The sequence below is a fragment of the Myodes glareolus genome, chromosome 2 (assembly GCF_982192425.1).
Source record: "Myodes glareolus chromosome 2, mMyoGla1.1, whole genome shotgun sequence".
NCBI lineage: Eukaryota > Metazoa > Chordata > Mammalia > Rodentia > Cricetidae > Myodes > Myodes glareolus.
This window is the reverse complement of record NC_142027.1, coordinates 89,441,013-89,456,003: the sequence shown is the minus strand read 5'-3', so window position 1 is coordinate 89,456,003 and position 14,991 is coordinate 89,441,013. Positions and strand designations below refer to the sequence as shown.

The 14,991-nt window shown below is 44.2% G+C and overlaps 1 protein-coding gene across 7 annotated transcripts in view; it reads right to left on the bottom strand.

The window, feature by feature from the left end:
- Fry (FRY microtubule binding protein) overlaps positions 1–14,991 on the bottom strand; it is a 393,449-nt gene that overhangs the window by 95,582 nt on the left and 282,876 nt on the right. For all 7 annotated transcript variants that reach the window (XM_087902760.1, XM_087902759.1, XM_087902746.1 and 4 more), the window contains 9 exons: positions 13,353–13,439; positions 10,041–10,300; positions 8,681–8,870; positions 7,997–8,121; positions 5,715–5,772; positions 4,571–4,662; positions 4,174–4,346; positions 2,586–2,746; positions 860–970 (listed from right to left, as the gene is read on the bottom strand). In XM_087902760.1, the coding sequence (XP_087758886.1) occupies positions 860–970; positions 2,586–2,746; positions 4,174–4,346; positions 4,571–4,662; positions 5,715–5,772; positions 7,997–8,121; positions 8,681–8,870; positions 10,041–10,300; positions 13,353–13,439 (1,257 nt within the window). The remainder of the gene's footprint in view (positions 1–859; positions 971–2,585; positions 2,747–4,173; positions 4,347–4,570; positions 4,663–5,714; positions 5,773–7,996; positions 8,122–8,680; positions 8,871–10,040; positions 10,301–13,352; positions 13,440–14,991) is intronic.

Sequence of the window (14,991 nt, the reverse complement as noted above, 5' to 3'; positions counted from 1 at the left end):
ATGGCCATGCCCTCCACACCAGGATGGACTACGATCAGTTTTTCCTCCTTTCAGTTGTTTCTGTTAGGTATTTTGTCAATGGAATGGAAGTTACTAATACTAATGCAATGTTCATTATTATCAAAAATTTCCCCTAGTTAATGTCTGTCCTATTTTTTTTTCTGACTTGGTTATTTCTTTTACTATCTTCTTATGATAAACGGGTCACAGATGATGAGTCCTTTCCCCTCCAATATACACTCATATTTTTAATGCATTTCCTTTTAAGCAAGGCTTTCTTTGCAAATCGCTAACTTAATATTTCCATTATGCTTCACTTATGGATGATTTCTGGTTAGCATTGTTATTTGCCCTACTGGCTATCTGGAAGCATATATATATTTTTAAAAATTTATGCAGGTGTGTCTGTCTCTCTGTGTGTTTGTGTACGTGCGTCTGAGGGATGAAGGAGGCCAGAAGAGGGCTCTGGACTCCCTGGAGCAGGCGTCCCAGGTGCTGGTGAACTGTCCAGCGTGGGTGGCGGGAACTTGGTTCAGGTCCTCTGTGGGAGCAGCCAGTACTCTGTATTGTTGAGCCTTCTCTCTCCAGCTCCCAGGGGAGAATATTCTAACTATATTTAATTACTCGTTACTAGTTTCATGATACTGAGAATAAAAGGATGTAGTTTGTATTCAAAGTCTGCGGGCTGTTATGAGACTCCACGTTATGATTCAGTTTGTGGTCAGTTTGGGTAAATGATGCCGTCCTTTGGGGCCTGGCACATCACAGCACAGTGCACCTCAGTACATAGCTGAACGGGTATAGCCATGGGGGAAAGGTAGTGTGAAGAAAAGCAAGGGATTTCTGACTCAGTACTTACTCGTAAGTCTTGACAAGCCAGGATATTGTCAAGCCACTTATACAGGTAGCCATCCGGGGACAGGCCAACGTTGTCAAAAACGGGGCCGCAGCACAGCACGGCTGACATTGCCTGGAATTAGAAACGGTGAGACCTGCAGATGGAGCCTGGAGCAGCAGGAAAGCCAGGACCCCTCTGACCTTAAAAAACACGACGGGCAAATCTGGGTGCGGCCTTTATTCTATCTTAGAAACAAAGTCTCACTAGATAGCCTGGGTTAGCCTTGAACTTGCAATCCTCTTGCCTCAGCTGCCTGAACGGTGGGGCCACAGGCATGCACCGCCATTGCTTGGCTTCATGGCGATTCTTTAGTAACAGTTATTCCTTCGGGATTTTGAAAGCATGCTTTAGTAGAGTCAATAAAAATCTCCCCACCAGATTTCAGTTTTAAAAAGAAAAGTTAAAAATCTTCATAGTTTCATGAACATCTACATCGATGATTGATTATAATGCGTGTTTATAAAGAAAGGATAAGACAAAATGATTATTTTACAATAATTCAAATCAAATTTCTTTCAGTAATCTAGCTGTCTGCATTTTCCACAGCACAAAAATACTTCTGATCCTTGGTCGAAAGTTAAACGCAATTAAGAATGTAAACTTGAGGTCTTTTGTGTGGGGGAGTGGGTGGTAGGGGATGGAGAGAGAGTAAGAAAAGAAGATTTGGACTAACCTGTGCTTGGCAGGTATAAGTGACTATCACATTTGAAAGCACCCATAAGTTGCACATAAGCATCAACTGATGGTGTAAATGACAGCTGACACAGTACAGTGACAACCGATTCAGTTACAATGACTCAGTTACTTGTCTAAAGGCCATCAGGATGCACACTACAGCGGTTTGAATGAGTAGCAACTTGATGGAGGAAGGACATCCTCCCTCCCAGGTGGGCTTTGACAGTTTATAACCACACCCTGCTTCCCGCCTTCTCTGCTTCCTATGTGTGGGGTAAAGATTAGCTAGCTCCTGCTCCCGTCAGCCTGCCCTACTCCAGAACTCCTGCCTTTGGGAACCGCAAGCTGAAATAAACTCCTTCTCTACGCTTCTTTTGGTCACGGCATTTCATCGCAGTGATGGAAGCATAAGCAATACAAAGGCCACACTGCTTCGGATGTGAAGTTCTTCACAGTGTGGATGTCTTAGGATAGGTTTAGGTGAAAATGGTATGATGTTGTTGGTTGATTATATCCCCCCTTCTTAGGTTGGAAGTTAATTAGCAATGTGGTAACCTCGGGGCTAAATAGGTAAAACTGTTCTCACACACAACAAACACTGGATACAATCAATAACTTGACAGCATTTTACATTTTGCAATTGTGTGCCCAACTGGAATGTATTTGCACACATCTTTAATTATGCAGCTGGAATTACTGAATTTATATCGACACGTGTCCATAGACCCGTTCGAATTTTATATCTGTTCATAGATTTTGTTGTATTATATGACTTATTTTAACTTTTCGTTTTGTTTTCTTTTTCTAGACAGGGTTTCTCTGTATAACAGTCCTGGCTGTCCTGGAACTGACTTGTAGACCAGGCTGGCCTCAAACTCACAGAGATCCACCTATCTCTGCCTCCCAAGTGCTGGGACTAAAGGCATGCGCCACCACTGCCTGGCTGCTTTTAACTATTGTTAAGGTATGATTGTTAGCTTAAAAGAGGAGACCACCAACAGCACAAACCAACCTTTAGGGCACAATACTGGTATCTGGTTATCTGGTGGTTTCTGTCGCTGTACCGATCCAGAGGCGTGAACATGATGCTGAAGGGGCCGGCCCACTGGCTGAACAGGATGAAGAGGTGGTGCCTCAGACTTTGCTGGGGGAAGAGAAATCTTCTATGATGAACTAGGGAGAACGACACAGAACCAGTGTCTATTAGACTGAACAGGATTGTAGCACTCGTGAGTATTATTCTTGAGTTGTGGGGGAAGGATATTTTTCCACTTTCCCTAAAGTGGTTTTATTTTTTTTAATCTTTCTATTATGTGTATACATGTTTTTCCACGGGCAGACAGGTGCATGAGTGCAGGTGCCCACAGAGGCCAGAAAAAGGTGCTGGAACACCTGGAACTGGAGTTACAGGTGGATGGGAGCTGCCTGACATAGGTGCTGGGAACCAACCCTGGGTCCTCTGCATGAGCAGCACCTGATCCAATCTCTCCTTCCCCAAGGACTAGAGTACCCCCGTGAACCCTTTCCTCCGCTTGCGGCTCAGGCTAGAACATCGCTCACACCTCCCAGTGAGCTACACCACCAGTCCCCTAGCTCCCGCTTTCTTTATCTACAGAAGCTTGACTTTTTAAATATATTGCAGCACAAGTTTCCTTTCTGTGTGTACCCTTCACACCCAGAGTCGGAGGTGAGACACTGAGACCCGCAGACACTCTGCTTCAGTGTTCTCAACCTTCCTGATGCTGCGACCCTTTAATCCGGTTTCTCATGTTGTGCTGACCCCAACCACAAAATTATTTTCGTTGCTACTTCATGACTGTAATTTTGCTAGTGTTATGAATTGTAATGTAAATGTCGAATATGCAGCATATCTGATATTTGACACCAAAGGGTCGCAGCGCACAGGTTGAGAACCATTGCTCTAACTGATCTTTCTACTTAACTTTTGGGTATATAGAATGAACTTTTGTGACCACTGTTCCCTACTGTTAGGGAGGACACAGTGGAATGTAATATCTATTATTTCAAAAACATGTACTTCACTTTACTGAAGAAGTCAAGCTTAAATTGTAGTTTGTGGTCCTTAAATACGAGATGGACCACGACAGTTAAAAACAACTTTGATACCAAGTCAATAACTACTTTGTTCCATATGCCTCTATTTGAATAAAAATGTTCCGTATAGTCTTTATAAGATGCCCAGTTAAACCAAAAGATTAAAAGGAATTCAACGCTACGGAATTCTAGTTAGTGTGCTGACTGACAGAATGGATTGAAATCAGGTTAGCACAGAGGCCACAGGAGAAAATGAAGCTTGTGGGAAGGTTTCCTCTGAATTCCTTCCTTCAATATAGCGTCAGTTCGTTTTCAACCCGGGACCAAAGCCAAGATAGAAGCAACGCGTGCAATACCAAATGTAATGGTCGCTCCCTTGGTGACTCCGCTATGCTGAGGTGACCTGGTCTTGTGTATTTTCAGTGTCCCAGGATAAATAAAGCCAACTACCTAGCTCTAAATGCAGGCCGTCAGGAATCAGGAAGGAGCAGTCATGAAGAAGGTGAGTGCATCACCCAACCCAAAGGCTTGACATGGTGAATTACCTGGAACACACTGAATCAAGTTGGCAACCATGGCGCTAAAATGTGCTCGGATGTCTTTAAGGATTTCAACTTCTTTGTCATTTTCGGCTTCTAAGAGCATGCGGGTCAAGTCCACGTACTCCAGGAACAGGGCTCCAAGGGCCAAGGTATCTCGCTCTAAGGCTCCATTTGTGCTGGAAGGAAGGGGGAGGGAGCCTTTAGCAAATACTTCCCGAAGACAGCACAAACGGTTGGAACTCACACAGCAGATCTGGCCTCTGTGTGCACCGCCAGGGGAGTATGAGAAAAGATAAGGGCGCCTTAACAAAATCTTTGTTGAAGTAATATATTTGAAAGGACGAGAAGAAACGGAAAAGGAGGCTTTGACAAGAGGCGGTCAGTTCAGTATCACTCTCACCTGTCACTTATCACTCCTGCATCTGCCAGGAGTTCAAATATCCGAAGCAGTTGCAGCCTCAACAAGTCTCTCCGTTCCCGACGTTTCTTGTTCTGCACGGAAAGAGGTAATCCACTTACGCTTATTGTCAAGGACAGTACAATGCGAACTTGAGGGTATAACTTAGTATTTTCAAGTTTCCTAAGTAAGAGAGGTGCATTGTCCCCTCTTCCTAGTCAGTAGAGACAATGCCAGTTATTCCGGGCTATGAGGAAAAGACAGTAAGGAAGCCAGTAAGAACACATGAGGTGGAATCGTTGAGTAGTATGCCTTGTGTCCAGAGGTATCCCTGTCTAGAGTGGCTGGAGAGCGCAGGAGACGTTGACAATCTCCACTGAGTCTGCTCAGTGAGTGTGTGCTATTCTTTAGGTTGCTAAATTTCTGCTACTTCTTCTTCTTCTTCTTCTTCTTCTTCTTCTTCTTCTTCTTCTTCTTCTTCTTCTTCTTCTTCTTCTTCTTCTTTTAAATACTTTTATTTGTATGAGTGTTTTGCCTATATGTATATGTACCTGGTGTGTGTAGTGCCCATGGAAGCCAGAAGAGGGCATCAGAGTGCCTGGACCTAAAGTTATAGATGGTTGTGAGCAACTTAGGTTCTCTGAAAGAGCAGCCAGTGCTCTCAAGGGCCACACTGTGTCCTTAGCCCCAGATTTCTGCTGTTCCTTGGATCATATCTTACTATTTTTCAATCTTGGTGCATTATAAGTAATTTCAGGGATGGATTCATTTTGGAGGAAAATAATATTGAGGGATATACCATAAGCTAAATGAGACATAGTATCTTTAGTCATTGATTTCTGGTTTTTGTTGTTATATCTGCTTGTTTTTTGAGACACGGTTTCTCTGTGTAACATCCCTGGCTGTCCTGGAACTCACTCTACAGACCAGGCTGGCCTCAAACTCACAGAGATCCACCTGTCTCTGCCTCCTGAGTATTGGGTTTAAACTCTGAATTACTTAACTATTGAAAATGGCAAATGTACTAACATTCACTGTTGGAAGCAGGGTGGGGCATTTGTATTCTTTAGGGGACAACAAAGGAGACGGAAGGTTCACACCACTGTCCAAATGGGTCAGGCCTTGTGGCGGGGCTTCTGAGCCTTACCTCTGGCCTTCTCTCTAGAGCCTCCTTCATTAACGGATGGAGTTCTTCGACCAGCTCTCTACAGAGGGAAAAGTTTATCATCGATATGAAACTTGTCGCCAGCATTGTCCATTCCAGCCTAAGTAGCATCATTATTTCCCTTGACTACTATCCAGAGCCTCTGGTGATCTCCCTGCCTGATACTCTATGCAGTATCTGCCTGCATTCCAGTGTTGTGCACATGGGTCAGGCAGAACACCGTCTCTGAACAATGAAACAGTACTTCCCAAGTGCTTACTAAATCCAGGCACTTCAGAACGGGCTAGGGGATTGAAAATAAGTAAGATTGAGTCTCTGTCCTTAAAAAACCTTTCCATCCAATCAGAAAGAAAGAGAGTCAATATTGAATCACTTTGGGGACGCATAATAGATTTAAAACACAAAACCTGTATTTCAGAGCTGATCTTACACTTATGCTATTTGACAGATGCAAATTATAGCAAGAGACAAAGTAGTGCAGTTTTCATTAAAACCTTTCATGTGTAGTGAAAATGTTTGATTAGTATATATCTTATTACATTTCTCTGTTTGTGTTGTATATGTATTTATATGCATACATCTATATACATTGCATGTATTTCATACGTGTATTATATGTATACATAGATACACATTATTCACAAACACAAACATGCATATGTGTTTATTTCACCTGCCTTTCCAAATCTTCAATTATTGTTTACACTTGTTATGAATCGTCTTTTTTTGTGCAATTATTTCTGAATTGCTATGTTAAAACAGACATGGGATCTAGTTTGCAGCTAGACAAGTTTGGAAGCTGCCTGCTGTACTCATGGGTACTAAGCACCGCCCTCCAGGGAACCAGGAAGGCTGATGAGAATCTACAGCAAGCACTCTGTGCTGAGAGGAAAATCTGAGGGTTCGTCTCTGTCACTCAAATCAAGACAGAATTCCTACACCAAAGACTCCCATTTAATAATGATGATGTTAATAACATTGATACACAATATCAGAGGACATTATATGAGCATTAATGATAGGCAACACTAATAGCATGCAATATTAATAATTGTTGATAACATTAACAACCCTTTCCTACGTATCATCTATTTCCCAAGTGTTTTTCTATATGAACACACACATTTAATATACCCTCCTAGCAGATTATGGGGTAGAGTCCACTACATAAAATTGGCTTAGAATTTAAAAAAAGATTAATTTTGCTCCTATGTGTATGATTGTTTTGTCTTCAAGTGTAGCTGCACAGCACATCCATGAAGTACCCATGGTGGCCAGAAGAGGGCGCTGCGAAGTGACCATAGGCCCCCTGCAAGGGCAGCCAGGGCTCTCAACTAACACTGGGCTATTGGTCCAGCTGCTCAACTTGTTTTACTAGAGACATACTTCACTTCAGTCGCTGTACTCAGCATGCAGCTGTGCAAACTGAGGCTCACAGAGCTTTCGCTCACGCCGTGGCTGGTTAGCTGAACGGCAGCAGCTACCTCCAGGAATACAGAGAGCGCAAGCTGTGCTCTGGGACTTGGCAGGTCTTTGGGAAAGATCACTGGCTGATTTCAGGAATTGTGAGTTATGTTTCGAAAGCTAACCTAGCTAATTAATAACTGGCTAAGTGCTGGCTACTTGGCCAAATAGTAGTCAGAACTTGCAATGTTTACTTATTGTTCAGGGCGAGATGTTTGGAGAGTCTTCTCTCCTAACTGCAGGGAAGCTTTTTTTTTTTTTTTTTTTTTAATGCGTCTTCTCTTCGTCCTCATTTGTCCTGGCTAAGCACTGGAATTAGTGTGCACTATCACTTTAGGACACCTCTCTGAAGGTTTGAACACTGCCTCAGATCTCTGACTATAAGATCACAAAGCCAGTTTGATTGAGGTACAAATATGCTTTCTAGAAAGATGGATCATGTAAATCGAGCCTTCCCGGTGAGTCCTGTGTCCCCTTTGAGTCTGCGGGAGGAATGGCAGGGATTACCCACTACCCTTCTGGTACTGCAGCTTCGCAAAGTCTGGCTAACTGGGGATGGACAGGGAATTATCTCCGCTTATAGTTACCTAAAACACAGCTTGCAACTGAAGGAAAATTAGAGAGATGAAAATCAGAGCTGCAAGGAAGGCTGTTTACCTTTAAGCCATGAAGGACGCCATGCACAGCCCCTCAGCACCCCAGACACCAGCTTGTATCTGTTACCCTCAAGCTGGAGTTAAGAGATAACCACAATTGCAGCAACACGTATTATTTAGAATAATGCACTATGACAACCATACCTGAAAACAAGGGAATTTGTTCTTCCAAATCCTAAAACAAGGGACTCTGTGATCTCGATGCTCTCCAGCCTCATCAAAGGCACCAGCTGCTTCAGCAGGACGCCCACTGACGGCGTGCCGATGGCCTGAAACAAGGCGACTTGAAGTGACAAAGAGAACACGGTAACTGAGTGGTAAGGGCTTCACATAGCTGAGTCACATCCCAAGGCACTGCCATCGTTTCAGGAAAGACCATTTAAAAACCCACATATTTAATACAGTACAATTGAAGTATTTCCTACCTGAGGTACAAGTTCTAAAGAAAAAAACCTGCCTTTTTCTTTTAAACCATTGAAGTCAACAAAACTATCTTTAACACAATCACTGGATAAAGTTGTGGCTTTGGGGCATTCAATTAGTGAAGGGGGGAAAGAGGGCACAGGGAGGGGGGCGGGGATATAAACCCAGACTTGAGGCTCTGATGAACACAAGGTTCCTAATCTTAAATCTTCCATTCCTCACTCATGGAAGAGGAACAATAAATTATTCTCAGGAACGCTCAATGGAACCTGGAGATGTCTTGGGAGAAAATCTGATTCCGCGCTATTCCAGATGGCAGGCACAGTGCGCTTTGCACTGGGAACGCTAGACAAATGAGCTAAAAAAACCCTTACAGAATAATTCCTCTGAAGCCTGTCATGTCACCTTGTTATCGTAGCTCACTGTACCATCGGGGGTTGTTGCCATTATCTCTGGAGTGGACGCTCGTAAGTGACCCGGGCTCATAATACTGGGTTTGGCAACTCCAAAGCAGAGAATGAGGTAATTTCTCCACAAGGTGACGTAGTTGTCTCCACTGCCTGCAGTACTGGTTTTCTTGGCATTGATTGGGCTGCTGGAGATACAGAGACACACACAAAGGTAAAACTAGTTGGATTTTTATTTATTTTATTTTTAATTGTGTGTGCATGTGTGTGTGTGTGTGTGTGTGTGTGTGTGTGTGTATACACACGAGTGTAGGAGGTGCCCATAGAGACCAAAAGAGGGCATTGGATACCTTAGAGCTGGAGTTACAGAGGGTTGTGAGCCATTCAATCCCCTTTGTTGGGGAATATTATTTTTCAGGCACGTGACTTTTGCTTATGCTGTGTTTGTTTAACTCTGTGAAGCTCTGTTACAGTGCCTGCCTAAAACAACTGATGGTCCTAATAGCCAATAGCGAGGCAGGAACAAGGATAGGCGGGGCTGGCAGGCAGGGTATACACAGAAGGAGCAAGGAGAACAGGAGCAGCAAGAGAACAAGGAGATAAGGACATCAGGAGCCACCCCACCAGCCGTGGAGCAAGAAGGAAAGTAAGATACACAGAAGTAAGAAAGATAAAACCCTAGAGAGAAAAGGTAGACGGGTTAATTTAAGATAAGAAAAGCTGGTTAGAAACAGGCCAAGCTACAGCCAGGCAATCGTAACTAAGAATAAGCCTCTGGGTGTGATTTATTTGGGAACTGGGTGGCAGTTTTTACTCCTCAAAAAGCCAAAGAGTAAAACATCACACGATACCCCTTAATGTGGGTGCTGGAACTGAACCTGGGTTTTCTTCAAGATCAGTGTGTGTGTAGCTTAACCACTGAGTTAGCTCTCCAGCCCAAATTCTTCATTTTGGGGGACTGTGTTTGAGATAACCTCTATATAGGCCTATACAGGCCTGCCTGTATATAGCCTGGCAGGCCTTGAGCTATGGCAACCCTACATTAGCCTCTTGAGTACTAGGATTGTAGGCACATGCTACCAAGCCAGTCTGTCAATATCACTCATTAAATAAAGATCGTTAGGAGGGTGCAACCAACTGGGCAGCTGTCCATCAAGGATGGGCGGGATTATTAAAGGAAAAGAAAAACCAACCCTTGTTCTAGAAAGGGTATGTTGTTTAAATCTCTACTATACTTTAAGGATTCTAGAGCAGGAAATTAAAACAATTAGAGAAGATTATGATAGCCCAACCCCTTACACAAAATGAAAATTGGAGGGAACCAAGCAGGAAGCAAGGGGAACACACGGCCACCTTACTTTGGGTCTACCAGTGGCATCACGGACTGCAGCCGGGTGAAGGCGTACGGCCAGGCGTAGCTGAGGGCTGTGGGGCAGTGCTTCGGCAGGTTTTCCTGCCGGAGGAAGCTGAAGAGGCAGAGGACCCAGGGGTCTTTGACGGACTGCGCAAAGATCCAGACGTGGGACGGGCTCTTCACGTCGTAATGGCTGTTAACCAGGACGGCATTCCATTCCACCAGCCACTGGAGATCCACGTTGTGGGTCAGCGGCAGCGTGGCCTGTGGGCAAAGAGGCAGGTGGTCAAAGATAGACAGACACGACTGTCCTCACCAGGGCTCAGCCTGCCGCTCCTGTCTGCACACGGCCTTTCCTGACCTCTGATTCCATGGGCCAGCTTTGGATCTACAACACCCATCCTGCACCCACCACGTACGACATCTGTGTGAATCAATCGAGACTCTCTGCCAGTCCATGAGCAACAGTAAGTATAAAGTTCGATGACGAGAGTCATTCATTTTTTTATTGTTGGTTTTTGAGATGTGGTCTCATGAGGTAAGTCTTGTTGGCCTGTAACTTGCTATGTAAATCAGGCTGGCCTTGAGCTCAGAGATATCTGCCTGCCTCTGACTCCCAAGGGCTGGGATTAAAGGCATATACCACCACACCCAGACCACAGATTTATAATTGTAAGTTTTATTTTTGTTTGATGTAATGAATACTATACCCGCATGCATGTGTGCACACCACATCTGTGCCTGGTGCCTGTGGAGGCCAGAAGAGGGCAGTATTATTTCTAGGCCCTAGAGTTACAGATGGTTGTGAGCCAACATGTGGGTGCTGAGAATCCAAACTCCGGCCTTCTTGAAGAACAAGTGTTCTCAACCACTCAGCCATCTCTCTAGTCCCAGATTTACAATTTTAAAATCCTGAAGAACTATTCAAGTGTAGATTCATAAACGTGTTTTCGCTCCTGTGATCTCCGTGTGGGGATGCGTACATGGTGTTTTTCCTCTTTATTAGAATGAGGCATTTTGCCTGTGGTTTGGAGAAACGGTGGACACTGTCCCTTTGATGAAGGGCGTTCTCCGGATGATTTTTTGAGATGAGATAGGCACTTGTCTTTTAACCTATGATATCAAGCCAATATATTTCAAAAATTTCTTTAAAGGTAAATATATGTATGAATTGATAAGTTCTGACATTTTATTCTCTTAAGTATTCTTATCAATAGTTAAGCAATACTAATTTTTAATTTATTTATTTTTATTTTATGTGCACTGTTGTTTTTCCATGGGTGTCAGGTCCCTGGGAACTGAAATTACAGACAGTTGTGAGCTGCCATGTGGGTTCTGGGAATTGAACCCAGTCTTCTGGAAGAGCAGTCAGTGCTCTTAACTACTGAGCCGTCTCTGAAGCCATGGCAATACCAATTCTGTAAATAACATATCTATTGTTCTAAGGGGGCAAGCCTACCTTTTTGTTAGTTATGCCTTTATAAGGTGGTACATGCCATCCGTTGGGGCCATGAACTCCCCTGGGTAAATGTTACAGATCTGGCCTTCATTACTGGGCTGGTGGAATTGGACCTTTAGAGTCAGAGGGATGAGACCCTGTGAAGTACTCTGTCTAAGACCTGTGTTCTGGCGAAGTCCCCGAGTCCATACTTTCTTCTCCTTCATCTGTGACTAAGTGATTATAACTGATCTCTCCTAACACCATTTTGGGAATCCCACGAGATAATGGATGTGGAAACACATGGCTGGTGCTCCCTTCTCTTCTGAAGCATGGGGCGCTGACCTGGTGACTCCTGCTTAAGCTCTGATTCCAGCAAACACAGAAGGTGGTGTGGGGAGAATTGTCTGTGTTCTGTCAATCATGTTTTAAATAAATGCTGATTGGTCAGGCAGGAAGGATAGGTGGGAAAACCGGACAGGAAGTAGAAACGATGCAATGAGAACAGGAGAATTCTGGGAAGGAGGAAGCTGATTCCTCCCACTCCTACCCAGATCACAGAAGCAGTAGGATGTGAGCTGCCCCACCAAAAAAGGTACCGAGCCACATGGCTAAAATAGATCGGAATAATGGGTTAATATAAGTTACAAGGACTAATAAGAAGCCTGACCTAATGGGCCAATCAGCATTTATTTAAAACATGATTGACGGAATACAGACAATCCTCCCACACCACAGGAGGAAATCATGTGAATACATGGAAAGGCTATCTACAGATAAGGGGATGTGCAGGTATAAGAACTACTGTGACCATCCCATCTCATGTTCAAATAACTGTCACATACGAGGACGCGTGCTTCTTTACTCTGGTTGTCTGGCCTGCAGTGCCTGGCCGATGGTTTTAGCCATTATCATGATTATTATCACCAAAAGCCAGCACTTTCTGTTCCAAGTCAGGGAAGGCCATGCAAAGCTAACAGGTTCCCTCCCACAATCTGCTATGTGGCAGGCCTCTGCGCTAGGCATGGGCTAGAGCTATGCGTTCCCCCGTCACCCCCGGATTCCCCTGCCTGTCTGTGGAGCGGAAATGGACCCAGGTTCGGTTCACTCACTGGAATTTTCTGTTTTGAAATATGGATATCTAAAGCCAGCTTTGATTTTCCTTCTACCCGCTCGGGGCGTTGAAATGGTCACTCTGCATTTCCAATGATGACAGTGTGTGTACAGCTGGTAGAGTTCTCCCAGAGCCTGAGCCAGCACGGGGCACAGCGGACCCTTCCTGTGACTCCGGGCGCCTGTGCCTCCCAGCAGCTGTGTTCTCTTTGTGTGGCAATGGGAGGGTGATGCTTGATGCCTGTGTGCAACGAACAAGTGCTGTGTCCCTGAGCTATCCCTTCCCCTGGCCCTTCCTTTCCCTCTTAATATTTTTGGGTTTTAATAACTGTGCAGGTCAAGGCTACTGGAAATGAAACCATCGTGTAAGCTACCAAGTAACACAGAAGTAGAGTTTGCACATTGAGACTACTGTAGCATAAAACGTTAAGTACAAAATTAGACAAAGATTAAATACTAAAGACAGTAATTGAAGTACATTAATTTTCTTTAAGAACCCAAAGTAATTTTCCTTGAAATTGAAGTTTTCAAAAAATATTAACTTGTATTTCTAAGGCTCAAATTTTGTCTGAATTTTTTTTTTTTCAGACGTGTCCACTGCAATTATCTGAGAAGCTAATCTTGTCTTCCCAGCTCTCTGTACCTCAGGCTCTTGCCCTGCCAGGAGCCTTCTTCTGACACACGTTGTGTTTGGCTCTGTTTTGGAGATAGGCTGGGAACTTACACCTGACATCAGACAGCGCCGGGGACCACCCATTTCCTTACCGAATCTGAAACCGCTACGTGAATGAAGCTTTCCAGAATGGAAGAACTGAGCTGATCCATGACATCAATCATCGGCCTGTCATCATCCTGTGCGAAGGAGAAGTCAGTTACACCCATGGGAAATGCGTCCTTCCCTCCCACCCCGTAGCCCAGGACACGGAGCAGAGCAGCTTGCCAGACGGCGATGAAGGTTTTCTCAGAGAGATTTGAGTGTCAGGAGAGAGAAGGCAGGGACTACCACCCTGTGGTCCTGAGGATACACAGGCTTTCGGTTTCCAGGGCAAGATAACGAAAGCTCCGGTTTCAAAGACCTGCACACACTCGAGAATCTAAATACTGGCGTTGTACACTAGTCACAGAGACAGGCATCCACGCCTCTGCGATAAGATTCTGGAACAGAAACCCTGCAGGAACATGCCTCGCTGGGACACTAGAATGCTTCTTATTTGGGGTCCCTGGCTCACCAGAATAACTGATAATGGGGACTGTGACTGACTGTTAGTCCCAAAGAAAACATGCTATAGACAAACCCCCACATCCTGTGTTACCCACAGATTGTGCAGCTCTGCCTCTTATCTTGGGAGGACATATTTTTCCCATCGTCACCGAAATGAAGCCATTTGGTTTGGCACCGTGACTTTTTAAAGAAGATGTATTACTTCTCCTAGTCTATTCTCTAGTGAATACATAGCATCTTCTTAATTAGATGTATGTAGAACACTGAGAAAAATGACCCATAACTTAATTAATCGTAAAATTCTTGGTAAAGTAGGACCATTTAGGAAATTAGAAATGGTCTCTTCAGTCACTGTCAGAATACATGATTTGCCTCTAGTAGATGAAGGGCATTGTCATGCCCATGAAATCGCAACAGTACCAATACAATTAGTATTCCAGTGTGGATGAGGGAAGTCTCACAAGGCCCCACCCACCGATGGAGAGCTACAGGCAGTTTATGGCTGCTGAGAAGGAATTAGTCTTCTCCATGGATGAGCCTCCAACAGGTTATCTGATCCTAGCTGGTCAGCCCTAAACACATGTGTGTATGAGCAACACTAAGTAGACTCAGCAGGCTGTATTGATACATAACATATACACAACAATAATAGTCAAGGAAGAGATAGTGAAATTGACGGGAACATAGAGGAGTTGAAGTGGGGACAGTGTTGTATGGAAATGTGGTAAATTCAGTATGAAATGCTCAAAAGAAGCAAAAAACAAAACAAAAAACAAAGGCTAGTATAGGGGGCTGCAGAGATGGCTCAACAGAGAGGACCAGGGTTCGGTTCCCAGCACCCACAGGGCAGCTCACAACTGTCTGCAACCCCAGTTCCAGTAGGCTTAATGACTTCTGGCTTGCAAGGAGGACCCTGCAGGCCCATGGTACACACAGATGCATGGAAAACACTCATACACATAAAATAACAATAGACAAAACCTTAAAAATCAGTTAACAGGATTTTTAAAAGAATTTAAATTATAGCCTGGGAATGGTGCTGTATGCCTTTGATCCCAGAATTTAGGAGGCTGAGGCAGGCAGGGTTCCGTGAGTTCAAGGCCTGCTGGGTCCACAGAGTTCCAGATCCTGTCTCAAAACAAAATAAAGAGAAAAAAAGCCACTACCCAATTAAAAACCCAA